A 12,500-nucleotide genomic window follows, 5' to 3' on the forward strand; every position below is an offset into this window, starting at 1 on the left:
TTCGTCGCTCTGTAGGCCGACGTCCCTCTGTTCGTCGCTCTGTAGGCCGACGTCCCTCTGTTCGTCGCTCTGTAGGCCGACGTCCCTCTGTTCGTCGCTCTGTAGGCCGACGTCCCTCTGTTCGTCGCTCTGTAGGCCGACGTCCCTCTGTTCGTCGCTCTGTAGGCCGACGTCCCTCTGTCCGTCGCTCTGTAGGCCGACGTCCCTCTGTCCGTCGCTCTGTAGGCCGACGTCCCTCTGTCCGTCGCTCTGTAGGCCGACGTCCCTCTGTCCGTCGCTCTGTAGGCCGACGTCCCTCTGTCCGTCGCTCTGTAGGCCGACGTCCCTCTGTCCGTCGCTCTGTAGGCCGACGTCCCTCTGTCCGTCGCTCTGTAGGCCGACGTCCCTCTGTCCGTCGCTCTGTAGGCCGACGTCCCTCTGTCCGTCGCTCTGTAGGCCGACGTCCCTCTGTCCGTCGCTCTGTAGGCCGACGTCCCTCTGTAGGCCGACGTCCCCCTGTCCGTCGCTCTGTAGGCCGACGTCCCCCTGTCCGTCGCTCTGTAGGCCGACGTCCCCCTGTCCGTCGCTCTGTAGGCCGACGTCCCCCTGTCCGTCGCTCTGTAGGCCGACGTCCCCCTGTCCGTCGCTCTGTAGGCCGACGTCCCCCTGTCCGTCGCTCTGTAGGCCGACGTCCCCCTGTTCGTCGCTCTGTAGGCCGACGTCCCTCTGTTCGTCGCTCTGTAGGCCGACGTCCCTCTGTTCGTCGCTCTGTAGGCCGACGTCCCTCTGTTCGTCGCTCTGTAGGCCGACGTCGCTCTGTTCATAGCTCTGTTCGTCGCTCTGTAGGTCAACTTACTGCTCAGATCAACATGTACTGTTATCAGACGTTTGTTTGATGACCATGCATTTGTAGTTGGGGACCTAATATTGCAGAATATTTTGCTTGCAGGGATCGCGGTTGTTTACTGCATAAATTAAGTTGACTGAACGGATTGTGTCTCTGGATAAGAGCGAATATTAAATTACTAAAATATCAATGGATTTCTTTAACTCGCTATTCACCTAGGTATGTCTGCAGAATGCAGTGTTATTCCCCTGTCTTATGTAGGTATGTCTGCAGAATGCAGTGTTATTCCCCTGTCTTATGTATGTGTTATAAAGTCCTTATGTAGGTATGTCTGCAGAATGCAGTGTTATTCCCCTGTCCTCCCTGTAGGGTTAACGGAGGACTTCCAGGCTGATGTGTTCAAGGTGCTGGCTGGGATTCTACACCTGGGGAATGTAGAGATCAGAAACGCTGGATCAGACAGGTCATCAATTAGTGTAAGTGTCTAACTTACGTTTCTCCCGGGAAAACATTGGCTTGGTATGTGGCCGAGTGGAAATCCGACCCGGGGTGAACTCACAACCCTTTATACCAACCGGTCGATCACCGTTGACTTCTTGACCTCCAAGGCATTTCTAGTCGATCCCAAACATTGCTGTAAAAAAAAAACGATAAATCCTTGTGTTTGTATTTTATTGGTCTCTCGTCAGGTGGGCAAACTGTTGCCAATTTCATGTGTCTGAAGGTGCAAACTCTGCCTTCCTGGTGGGCCCGGAGAGGAAATCAAGTGCACTATGCTTACCGCCGGCCAATCAGAATGCTCAGATGACCCTGTGTCTGCCAGTAACGTAGCAGTAAAGAAAGAAACTTGATACTGTGACATTTCAAAACGTTTAAAACCATAAAACCATGACTAGAGAGACTGTTGAATACAGCAAACAGCTGCTGTTTTTATGACAGAGTTTATGTTTAAGTTCTTACTCCGCCCTGTCAACACTTTGTGTTCAACACTTTTATCAGCCATTAAATGAGCGTTCTTCCTATTTCCACTCAGCGCTACAACCAGCACTGCAGCAGTAATGAATGAGGAGGAAAGTGGATCTACAGGCGTTGTTGTTATTAGCGGCTTGGGGCTTTTAATATCAAGGCATATTGAACGTTCTCTGTTGATAGGAGTAACAACATGCATTTGTGCAACAATAATATGGTGCGACTCGGGTTTCGCCATCAGCTGGAAGACGGTGTCTCTTTTTGGTCAGAGTCAGTGGAGGAAAGCGAGAGAGGAGGGACGTTGAGAGACGGACCCTCAGTCTGCTGCTCTCTCCCTCTGCTGAGACGGACCCTCAGTCTGCTGCTCTCTCCCTCTGCTGAGACTGACCCTCAGTCTGCTGCTCTCTCCCTCTGCTGAGACTGACCCTCAGTCTGCTGCTCTCTCCCTCTGCTGAGACTGACCCTCAGTCTGCTGCTCTCTCCCTCTGCTGAGACTGACCCTCAGCCTGCTGCTCTCTCCCTCTGCTGAGACTGACCCTCAGCCTGCTGCTCTCTCCCTCTGCTGAGACTGACCCTCAGCCTGCTGCTCTCTCCCTCAGCCTGCTGCTCTCTCCCTCAGTTTGCTGCTCTCTCCCTCAGTTTGCTGCTCTCTCCCTCAGTTTGCTGCTCTCTCCCTCAGTTTGCTGCTCTCTCCCTCAGTCTGCTGCTCTCTCCCTCTCCCTCTGCTGCTCTCTCCCTCAGACTGACCCTCAGTCTGCTGCTCTCTCCCTCCTGAGACTGACCCTCAGTCTGCTGCTCTCTCCCTCTGCTGAGACTGACCCTCAGCCTGCTGCTCTCTCCCTCAGCCTGCTGCTCTCTCCCTCAGCCTGCTGCTCTCTCCCTCAGCCTGCTGCTCTCTCCCTCTGCTGAGACTGACCCTCAGCCTGCTGCTCTCTCCCTCTGCTGAGACTGACCCTCAGTCTGCTGCTCTCTCCCTCTGCTGAGACTGATCCTCAGTCTGCTGCTCTCTCCCACTCCCTCTGCTGAGACTGACCCTCAGTCTGCTGCTCTCTCCCACTCCCTCTGCTGAGACTGACCCTCAGTCTGCTGCTCTCTCCCTCTGCTGAGACAGACCCTCAGTCTGCTGCTTTCTCCCTCTGCTGAGACAGACCCTCAGCCTGCTGCTTTCTCCCTCTGCTGAGACGGACCCTCAGCCTGCTGCTCTCTCCCTCCGCTGAGACTGACCCCTCAGTCTGCTGCTCTCTCCCTCTCCCTCTGCTGAGACTGACCCTCAGTCTGCTGCTCTCTCCCTCTGCTGAGACAGACCCTCAGCCTGCTGCTCTCTCCCTCTGCTGAGACTGACCCTCAGTCTGCTGCTCTCTCCCTCAGTCTGCTGCTCTCTCCCTCTGCTGAGACTGACCCTCAGTCTGCTGCTCTCTCCCTCTGCTGAGACTGACCCCTCAGTCTGCTGCTCTCTCCCTCAGTCTGCCGCTCTCTCCCTCAGTCTGCCGCTCTCTCCCTCAGTCTGCCGCTCTCTCCCTCAGTCTGCCGCTCTCTCCCTCTGTCTGCCGCTCTCTCCCTCAGTCTGCCGCTCTCTCCCTCTGTCTGCCGCTCTCTCCCTCTGTCTGCCGCTCTCTCCCTCTGTCTGCCGCTCTCTCCCTCTGTCTGTCTGCTCTGTCTCTCTCTCCCTCTGTCTGCCGCTCTCCCTCTCCCTCTGTCTGTCTGCCGCTCTCTCCCTCTGTCTGCCGCTCTCTCCCTCTGTCTGCCGCTCTCTCCCTCTGTCTGCCGCTCTCTCCCTCTGTCTGCCGCTCTCTCCCTCTGTCTGCCGCTCTCTCCCTCTGTCTGCCGCTCTCTCCCTCTGTCTGCCGCTCTCTCCCTCTGTCTGCCGCTCTCTCCCTCTGTCTGCCGCTCTCTCCCTCTGTCTGCCGCTCTCTCCCTCTGTCTGCCGCTCTCTCCCTCTGTCTGCCGCTCTCTCCCTCTGTCTGCCGCTCTCTCCCTCTGTCTGCCGCTCTCTCCCTCTGTCTGCCGCTCTCTCCTCTGTCTGTCTGTCCGCTCTCTCCCTCTGTCTGCCGCTCTCTCCCTCTGTCAGCCTGCCGCTCTCTCCCTCAGCCTCCCTCAGCCTGCCGCTCTCTCCCTCAGCCTGCCGCTCTCTCCCTCAGCCTGCCGCTCTCTCCCTCAGCCTGCCGCTCTCTCCCTCAGCCTGCCGCTCTCTCCCTCAGCCTGCCGCTCTCTCCCTCAGCCTGCCGCTCTCTCCCTCAGCCTGCCGCTCTCTCCCTCAGCCTGCCGCTCTCTCCCTCAGCCTGCCGCTCTCTCCCTCAGCCTGCCGCTCTCTCCCTCAGCCTGCCGCTCTCTCCCTCAGCCTGCCGCTCTCTCCCTCAGCCTGCCGCTCTCTCCCTCAGCCTGCCGCTCTCTCCCTCTGCTGAGACTGACCCCTCCCTCAGATACAGGCACCATCAGCCCAGTAAAATAAAAAGCTAATTATTTTAAATGTCTGGATAACTCAGCTGTGCCACAAAGGTAATAATATAAGATTGAATCTATTACCGGTGTGATCATATATCCTACCTCAATATTTAGAAATATAATTAGAAAAGGATGTCCTGAACAACAATGCATTGTCAGGTGAATTCAGGCAAAGTCAGTCTGTGGTGTTAATGTATTGAGCCTATAGTTTACTGCACAAACCTCATTACTACAGAACTGTTTCTAATTTGTTAATGTTTCATAGGCTTACATTGTTTAAGTCATGTTAATAAACCAAATCAGAGCGGTAGATCTCAGCTTGCATTTTGACTCAGAAAGTGATCTTTACTCAGAAAAGGTTGATGACCACTGCTTTACAACCGTAACACACTCAAAAGACCCGGTCGGTACCATGGACCCAGAAAAGCCAAGGTGTCATCTGGGTCGTGGGTGACCGTAGCGATCCACCTACAAATATCAAGGAAATTATATATTAGCAACTGAAAACCAACCCTCTCCATCTCTCCCTTCCCTCTTCCTCCCTCCTCTCTATCTCTCCCTTCCCTCTCCATCTCTTCCTCCCCTCCCTCCTCTCCATCTCTTCCTCCCCTCCCTCCTCTCCATCTCTTCCTCCCCTCCCTCCTCTCCATCTCTTCCTCCCCTCCCTCCTCTCCATCTCTTCCTCCCCTCCCTCCTCTCCATCTCTTCCTCCCCTCCCTCCTCTCCATCTCTTCCTCCCCTCCCTCCTCTCCATCTCTTCCTCCCTCCCTCCTCTCCAACTCTTCCTCCCCCTCCCCTCCCCCCTTCCATCTCCCTCCCTCCTCTCCATCTCTTCCTCCCCTCCCTCCTCTCCATCTCTTCCTCCCCTCCCTCCTCTCCATCTCTTCCTCCCCTCCCTCCTCTCCATCTCTTCCTCCCCTCCCTCCTCTCCATCTCTTCCTCCCCTCCCTCCTCTCCATCTCTTCCTCCCCTCCCTCCTCTCCATCTCTTCCTCCCCTCCCTCCTCTCCATCTTCCTCCCCTCCCCTCTCCATCTCTTCCTCCCCTCCCTCCTCTCCATCTCTTCCTCCCCTCCCTCCTCTCCAACTCTTCCTCCCCTCCCTCCTCTCCAACTCTTCCTCCCCTCCCTCCTCTCCCTCTCCTCCCTCCCCTTCCTCTCCCTCCCTCCTCTCCATCTCTTCCTCCCTCCCTCCTCTCCAACTCTTCCTCCCCTCCCTCCTCTCCAACTCTTCCTCCCCTCCCTCCTCTCCAACTCTTCCTCCCCTCCCTCCTCTCCAACTCTTCCTCCCCTCCCTCCTCTCCAACTCTTCCTCCCTCCCTCCTCTCCAACTCTTCCTCCCCTCCCTCCTCTCCAACTCTTCCTCCCCTCCCTCCTCTCCAACTCTTCCTCCCCTCCCTCCTCTCCAACTCTTCCTCCCCTCCCTCCTCTCCAACTCTTCCTCCCCTCCCTCCTCTCCAACTCTTCCTCCCCTCCCTCCTCTCCAACTCTTCCTCCCCTCCCTCCTCTCCAACTCTTCCTCCCCTCCCTCCTCTCCAACTCTTCCTCCCCTCCCTCCTCTCCAACTCTTCCTCCCCTCCCTCCTCTCCAACTCTTCCTCCCCTCCCTCCTCTCCATCTCTTCCTCCCCTCCCTCCTCTCCATCTCTTCCTCCCCTCCCTCCTCTCCAACTCTTCCTCCAACTCCCTCCCCTCCCTCTCCATCTCTTCCTCCCCTCCCTCCTCTCCATCTCTTCCTCCCCTCCCTCCTCTCCATCTCTTCCTCCCCTCCCTCCTCTCCATCTCTTCCTCCCCTCCCTCCTCTCCATCTCTTCCTCCCCTCCCTCCTCTCCATCTCTCTTCCCTTCCCTATCTCTCCATCCTCTCTCCATCCTCTCCATCCCTCCCTCTAGTCCAGTGATCCCCACATAGCAGCCTTTTGCGACCTTCTGGGGGTCAGTCCTGACGGTGTTACCCGTTGGCTGTGCCACCGCCGCTTCGTCATGGTGACAGAGACGGTGGTGAAGCCGGTAACCAGCAAGCGGGCGGTGAACGCCAGAGACGCCCTCGCCAAGCAGATCTACGCCCACCTGTTCGACTGCGTCATCCAGAAGATCAACGCAGCGCTGCAGGTCCCGGGGAAACAGCACTCCTTCATAGGTGTCCTGGATATCTATGGGTAATGTGTGAATACGTTACAGCGGAGTCGTTTTAGCAGACGCTTTTATTCACGACGATATTTTAAGTAAATTCAACTAAAGTGAGAAATCGACCACGTGCAAATATCACGATCGTTTTAAAAACTTATTCGAAAATACGTTGGTGTCGGTTATATCAACTGTAGGATAGTTGTACTATATATCAACTGTAGGATAGTTGTACTATATATCAACTGTAGGATAGTTGTACTATATATCAACTGTAGGATAGTTGTACTGTATATTAACTGTAGGATAGTTGTACTGCATAGTGTACTGTATATTAACAGTAGGATAGTTGTACTGCATAGTGTACTGTATATTAACTGTAGGATAGTTGTACTGTATATTAACTGTAGGATAGTTGTACTGTATATTAACTGTAGGATAGTTGTACTGCATAGTGTACTGTATATTAACAGTAGGATAGTTGTACTGCATAGTGTACTGTATATTAACTGTAGGATAGTTGTACTGTATATTAACATAGTTGTACTGTATATTAACTGTAGGATAGTTGTACTGTAGGATAGTTGTACTGTATATTAACTGTAGGATAGTTGTACTGCATAGTGTACTATATATTAACTGTAGGATAGTTGTACTGTATATTAACTGTAGGATAGTTGTACTGTATATTAACTGTAGGATAGTTGTACTGTATATTAACTGTAGGATAGTTGTACTGTATATTAACAGTAGGATAGTTGTACTGTATATTAACAGTAGGATAGTTGTACTGTATATTAACTGTAGGATAGTTGTACTGTATATTAACTGTAGGATAGTTGTACTGTATATTAACAGTAGGATAGTTGTACTGTATATTAACTGTAGGATAGTTGTACTGTATATTAACTGTAGGATAGTTGTACTGTATATTAACTGTAGGATAGTTGTACTGTAAATTAACTGTAGGATAGTTGTACTGTATATTAACTGTAGGATAGTTGTACTGTATATTAACAGTAGGATAGTTGTACTGTATATTAACTGTAGGATATGTAAATTAACAGTAGGATAGTTGTACTGTAAATTAACTGTAGGATAGTTGTACTGTATATTAACTGTAGGATAGTTGTACTGTAAATTAACTGTAGGATAGTTGTACTGTATATTAACTGTAGGATAGTTGTACTGTATATTAACTGTAGGATAGTTGTACTGTATTATTAACTGTATATTAGGATAGTTGTACTGTATATTAACAGTAGGATAGTTGTACTGTATATTAACTGTAGGATAGTTGTACTGTATATTAACTGTAGGATAGTTGTACTGTATATTAACTGTAGGATAGTTGTACTGTATATTAACAGTAGGATAGTTGTACTGTAAATTAACTGTAGGATAGTTGTACTGTATATTAACTGTAGGATAGTTTAATATTAACTGTAGGATAGTTGTACTGTATATTAACTGTAGGATAGTTGTACTGTATATTAACTGTAGGATAGTTGTACTGTAAATTAACTGTAGGATAGTTGTACTGTATATTAACTGTAGGATAGTTGTACTGTATATTAACTGTAGGATAGTTGTACTGCATAGTGTACTGTATATTAACTGTAGGATAGTTGTACTGTATATTAATAGTAGGATAGTTGTACTGTATATTAACTGTAGGATAGTTGTACTATATATTAACTGTAGGATAGTTGTACTGCATAGTGGATACATCCTCATATATGTTATTTTCACTCCATTTTGGCACCTCTTTCCTCCTTTTTTTTCCAGCTTTGAAACATTTGACATCAACAGTTTTGAACAGTTTTGCATCAACTACGCCAACGAGAAACTGCAACAACAGTTCAACTTGGTATGTATTGTATTCTCTAGTGACACAGACTCCAGTAGCTACAGCCACTCCAGATGTGGTATTGGGTTCTGGGATTACGAAGTCTGCAATGTCTCAATTGTGGTGAAAACAATACACTTGTTTCACTGAAAGGTTGTAACAACTAAGAGATATATATATATATATTCTGCTGTTTCCTGTATCAGCATGTGTTTAAGCTGGAGCAGGAGGAGTACATGAAGGAGGATATTCCCTGGACTCTGATAGACTTCTATGACAACCAGCCGGTCATTGACCTGATTGAAGCTAAGATGGGCATCCTGGACCTTCTAGATGAAGAATGTTTGGTGAGACCAATTTATGTATTTAACAAATATGTGTATAGTTTTTTTATTTTTGTATGACAGGACAGTGTGAAATCTAAAATGGATAATTAACTTGGGGCTCGATGCGTTGTATGGAAAATAAATGAAAGACGTGGAAGGTGTGTTCCTCGACACGCTCAGTGGAGTCGGAAAAACTGACCTTCCGCGGAGTGGCATTATTTTCCCACGGAACGAATAGAGACCCGAGTTGATTATCCCTTTTATACCCTGGCTATAATTTAACACATTTACCTCTAGAAATGTGTTAATTTGCAGGTAGAAATGTGTTCAACAGCCACTGAAGTATCTAGCTTGTTTACTAGATGGCTACAGTAGTTGTCGTGGTAACCAAATCATCGGTCCTAGCTTACCGTTATAAAAATCTAAGTCAACAAAAAAATGTGTTTTCAGTTTGACTTTTACTTTCAAAAGCAGCTCAAACATAGGACATGTGAGAAGGAACTAAAGCCATTTAATTCTACCTTGTGTATATGACAAATTTGAGTTGTCATATACACATGTTATAGCAAAATGCTTGTGTTTCTAGATCCAACAGTGCAGTAATATCAAACAATGCACACAATCTAAAGTAAAGGAATGGAATTAAGAATATATAAATATTTAGATGAGCAATGTCAGAGTGGCATAGACCAAGATACTATAGAATACAGTATATACATATGAGATGAGTAATACATAGGCTAAGATACTATAGAATACAGTATATACATATGAGATGAGTAATATATAGGCTAAGATACTATAGAATACAGTATATACATATGAGATGAGAGTAATACTATAGACTAAGATACATATGAGATAGAATAGGCTAAGATACTATAGAATACAGTATATACATATGAGATGAGTAATGTATAGACTAAGATACAGTACAATGGGACAGAATACAGTATATACATATGAGATGAGTAATATATAGGCTAAGATACTATAGAATACAGTATATACATATGAGATGAGTAATATATAGGCTAAGATGCTATAGAATACAGTATATACATATGAGATGAGTAATACATAGACTAAGATACTATAGAATACAGTATATACATATGAGATGAGTAAAGCAGTATGGAAACATGATTAAAGTGACTAGTGATACATTTATTAAAGTGGCCAGTGATTTCAAGTCCATGTATATTGAGCAGCAGCCTCTAATGTGCTAGTGATGGCTGTTTAACAATCTGATGGCCTTGAGATAGAAGCTGTTTTTCAGTCTCTCGGTCCCAGCTATGATGCACCTGTACTGACCTCGCCTTCTGGATGATAGCGGGGTGAACAGGCAGTGGCTCGGGTGGTTGTTGTCCTTGATTATCTTTTTGGCCTTCCTGTGACATCGGGTGCTGTTGGTGTCCTGGAGGGCAGGTGGTTTGCCCCCGGTGATGCGTTGTGCAGACCTCACTACCCTCTGGAGAGCCCTGCTGTTGCGGGCGGTGTAGTTGCTGTACCAGGCGGTGATACAGCCCAACAGGATCCTCTCGATTTGTAAAAGTTTGGCCACCTGGGGGCAGCCCGTCAGGAAGTCCAGGACCCAGTTGACAGGGCGGGGTTCAGACCCAGGGCCTTGAGCTTAATGATGAGCTGGGAGGGTACTATGGTGTTGAAGGCTGAGCTATAGTCAATCAACAGCATTCTTACATAGGTATTCCTCTTGTCCAGATGGGTTAGGGCAGTGTGCAGTGAGATGTCGATTGCATCGTCTGTGGATCTATTGGGGAAGTAAGCCAATTGGAGTGGGTCTAGGGTGTCAGGTAGGGTGGAGGTGATATGGTCCTTGACTAGTCTCTCAAAGCACTTCATGATGACAGAAGTGAGTGCTATGAGTGGGTCCTAGTCATTTTGTTATTTGATACAGGAACAGTGGTAGCCATCTTGAAGCATGTGGGGACAGCAGACTGGGATAGGGAGAGAGGGAATATGTCTGTAAACACTCCAGCCAGCTGGTCTGTGCATGCTCTGAGGACGTGGCTAGGGATGCCGTCTGGGCCAGCAGCCTTGCGAGGGTTAACATGTTTAAATGTTTTACTCACATCTGCCACGGAGAAGGAGAGCCCACAGTCCTTGGTAGCGGGCCGCATCATTGGCACTGTGTTATCCTCAAAGCGGATGAAGAAGTTGTTTAGCTTGTCCGGAAGCAAGACGTCGATGTCCACGGCGTGGCTGGTTTTCTCTTTGTAGTCCGTGATCGTCTATAGACCCTGCCACGTACGTCTCGTGTCTGAGCCGTTGAATTGCGACTCCACTTTGTCTCCGTACTGATGTTTTGCCTGTTTGATTGTCTTATGGAGGGAATAACTACACTGTTTGTATTTAACCATATTCCCAGTCACCTTGCCGTGGTTAAATGCGCTGGTTCGCGCTTTCAGTTTTGCGCGAATGTTGCCATATTGTTTTAGGTAGGTTTTAATAGTCACAGTGGGTACAACATCTCCTATACACTTTGTCACCGTTTATCAGGAAGTGTATAGGAGATGTTGTACCCAATATACCATGCGTTATAGGGAAATTATGCATGCTCTAGAATGGCCTTCAAGCCAATCAGAAACAAGTATTCAACAATGCCATGGTATAATTAAGCAATAAAGAGTGAGGGGGTGTGGTATATGGCCAATATACCACAGCTAAGGGATGTTCTTATGCACAACATAATGTGGAGTGCCTGCCCTTAGCTGTGGTATGTTGGCCGTAAACCACAAACCCCCGAGGTGCGTTATTACTATTATAAACTTGTTACCAACATAATTAGAGCAGTAAAACTAAATGTTTTGTTATACCCGTGGTATACAGTCTTGTTTTTTATTGATCCTTTATTTAACTATAAAGGTATACCCCAGCTGTCAGCCAATCAGCATTCAGGGCTGGAAGCAGACAGTTTTATAATGGATGATACACAGTGGAGGAAGGGATAGAGAGGGCAAAGTGGCTGAGACGAGGCTCCAACTCCCCTTCGCCATGGATTATATGTGATCCAGAGTCGGCAGCACTAGTCTGTGGCATATTGTTTTGCATTTCTAATACTGCATGTTCAATTTTTATCAATCTCTCTCTTTATCTCTCTCTCTCTCTTTCTTTTTCACTCTCTCTCTTTCTCTCTTTCTCTCTTTCTTTTTCTTTCTCTTTTTCTCTTTCTCTCTTTTTTTCTCTTTTTCTCTTTCTCTCTTTCTCTTTCTTTTTCTCTCTTTTCTCTTTCTCTTTCTCTCTTTCTCTTTTTCTCTTTTTCTCTTTCTCTCTTTTTTCTTCTCTCTTTTTCTCTTTCTTTCTCTTTCTTTCTTTTTCTCTTTCTTTTTCTCTTTCTTTCTTTTTCTCTCTTTTTCTCTTTCTTTTTCTCTTTCTTTTTCTCTTTCTTTTTATTTTTCTTATCTATTTATTTTTCTCTCTCTCTTTCTCTCTCTCTTCTCTTTCTCTTTTTCTCTCTCTCTTCTCTTTCTCTCTTTTCTCTCTCTTCTCTTTTTCTCTCTCTTTCTCTTTTTCTCTCTTTTCTTTTTCTCTCTTTCTTTTTCTCTCTTTCTTTTTCTCTCTTTCTTTTTCTCTTTCTTTCTCTCTTTCTCTCTCTCTTTCTTTTTCTCTCTTTCTTTTTCTCTTTCTTTCTCTCTTTCTCTCTCTCTTTCTTTCTCTCTCTCTCTCTCTTTCTCTTTTTCTCTCTTTCTCTTTTTCTCTCTTTCTTTTTCTCCCTTTCATACTCTCTTTCTTTCTCTCTTTCTTTCTTTCTCTCTTTCTCTCTCTCTCTTTTTCTCTTTCTTTCTCTTTCTCTCCCTTTCTTTCTTTCTCTCTTTCTTTCTTTCTCTCTTTTTCTCTTTCTTTCTCTTTCTCTCCCTTTCTTTCTCTCTCTCTTTCTCTCTCTTTCTTTCTTTCTCCCTTTCTCATACTTTCTTTCTTTCTCTTTCTTTCTCTCTTTTTCTCATAC

General features: G+C 47.2%; 1 protein-coding gene across 2 annotated transcripts in view; it reads left to right on the forward strand.

The window, feature by feature from the left end:
* Nucleotides 1–12,500, forward strand: part of LOC124031598 (unconventional myosin-Vc-like) — a 70,659-nt gene that overhangs the window by 18,263 nt on the left and 39,896 nt on the right. For both annotated transcript variants that reach the window (XM_046343035.1, XM_046343043.1), the window contains exons 9-12: nucleotides 1,196–1,302; nucleotides 6,125–6,390; nucleotides 8,147–8,228; nucleotides 8,414–8,554. In XM_046343035.1, coding sequence (XP_046198991.1) covers nucleotides 1,196–1,302; nucleotides 6,125–6,390; nucleotides 8,147–8,228; nucleotides 8,414–8,554 — 596 coding nt within the window. The remainder of the gene's footprint in view (nucleotides 1–1,195; nucleotides 1,303–6,124; nucleotides 6,391–8,146; nucleotides 8,229–8,413; nucleotides 8,555–12,500) is intronic.

The sequence above is a fragment of the Oncorhynchus gorbuscha genome, linkage group LG01 (assembly GCF_021184085.1).
Source record: "Oncorhynchus gorbuscha isolate QuinsamMale2020 ecotype Even-year linkage group LG01, OgorEven_v1.0, whole genome shotgun sequence".
Lineage (NCBI taxonomy): Eukaryota > Metazoa > Chordata > Actinopteri > Salmoniformes > Salmonidae > Oncorhynchus > Oncorhynchus gorbuscha.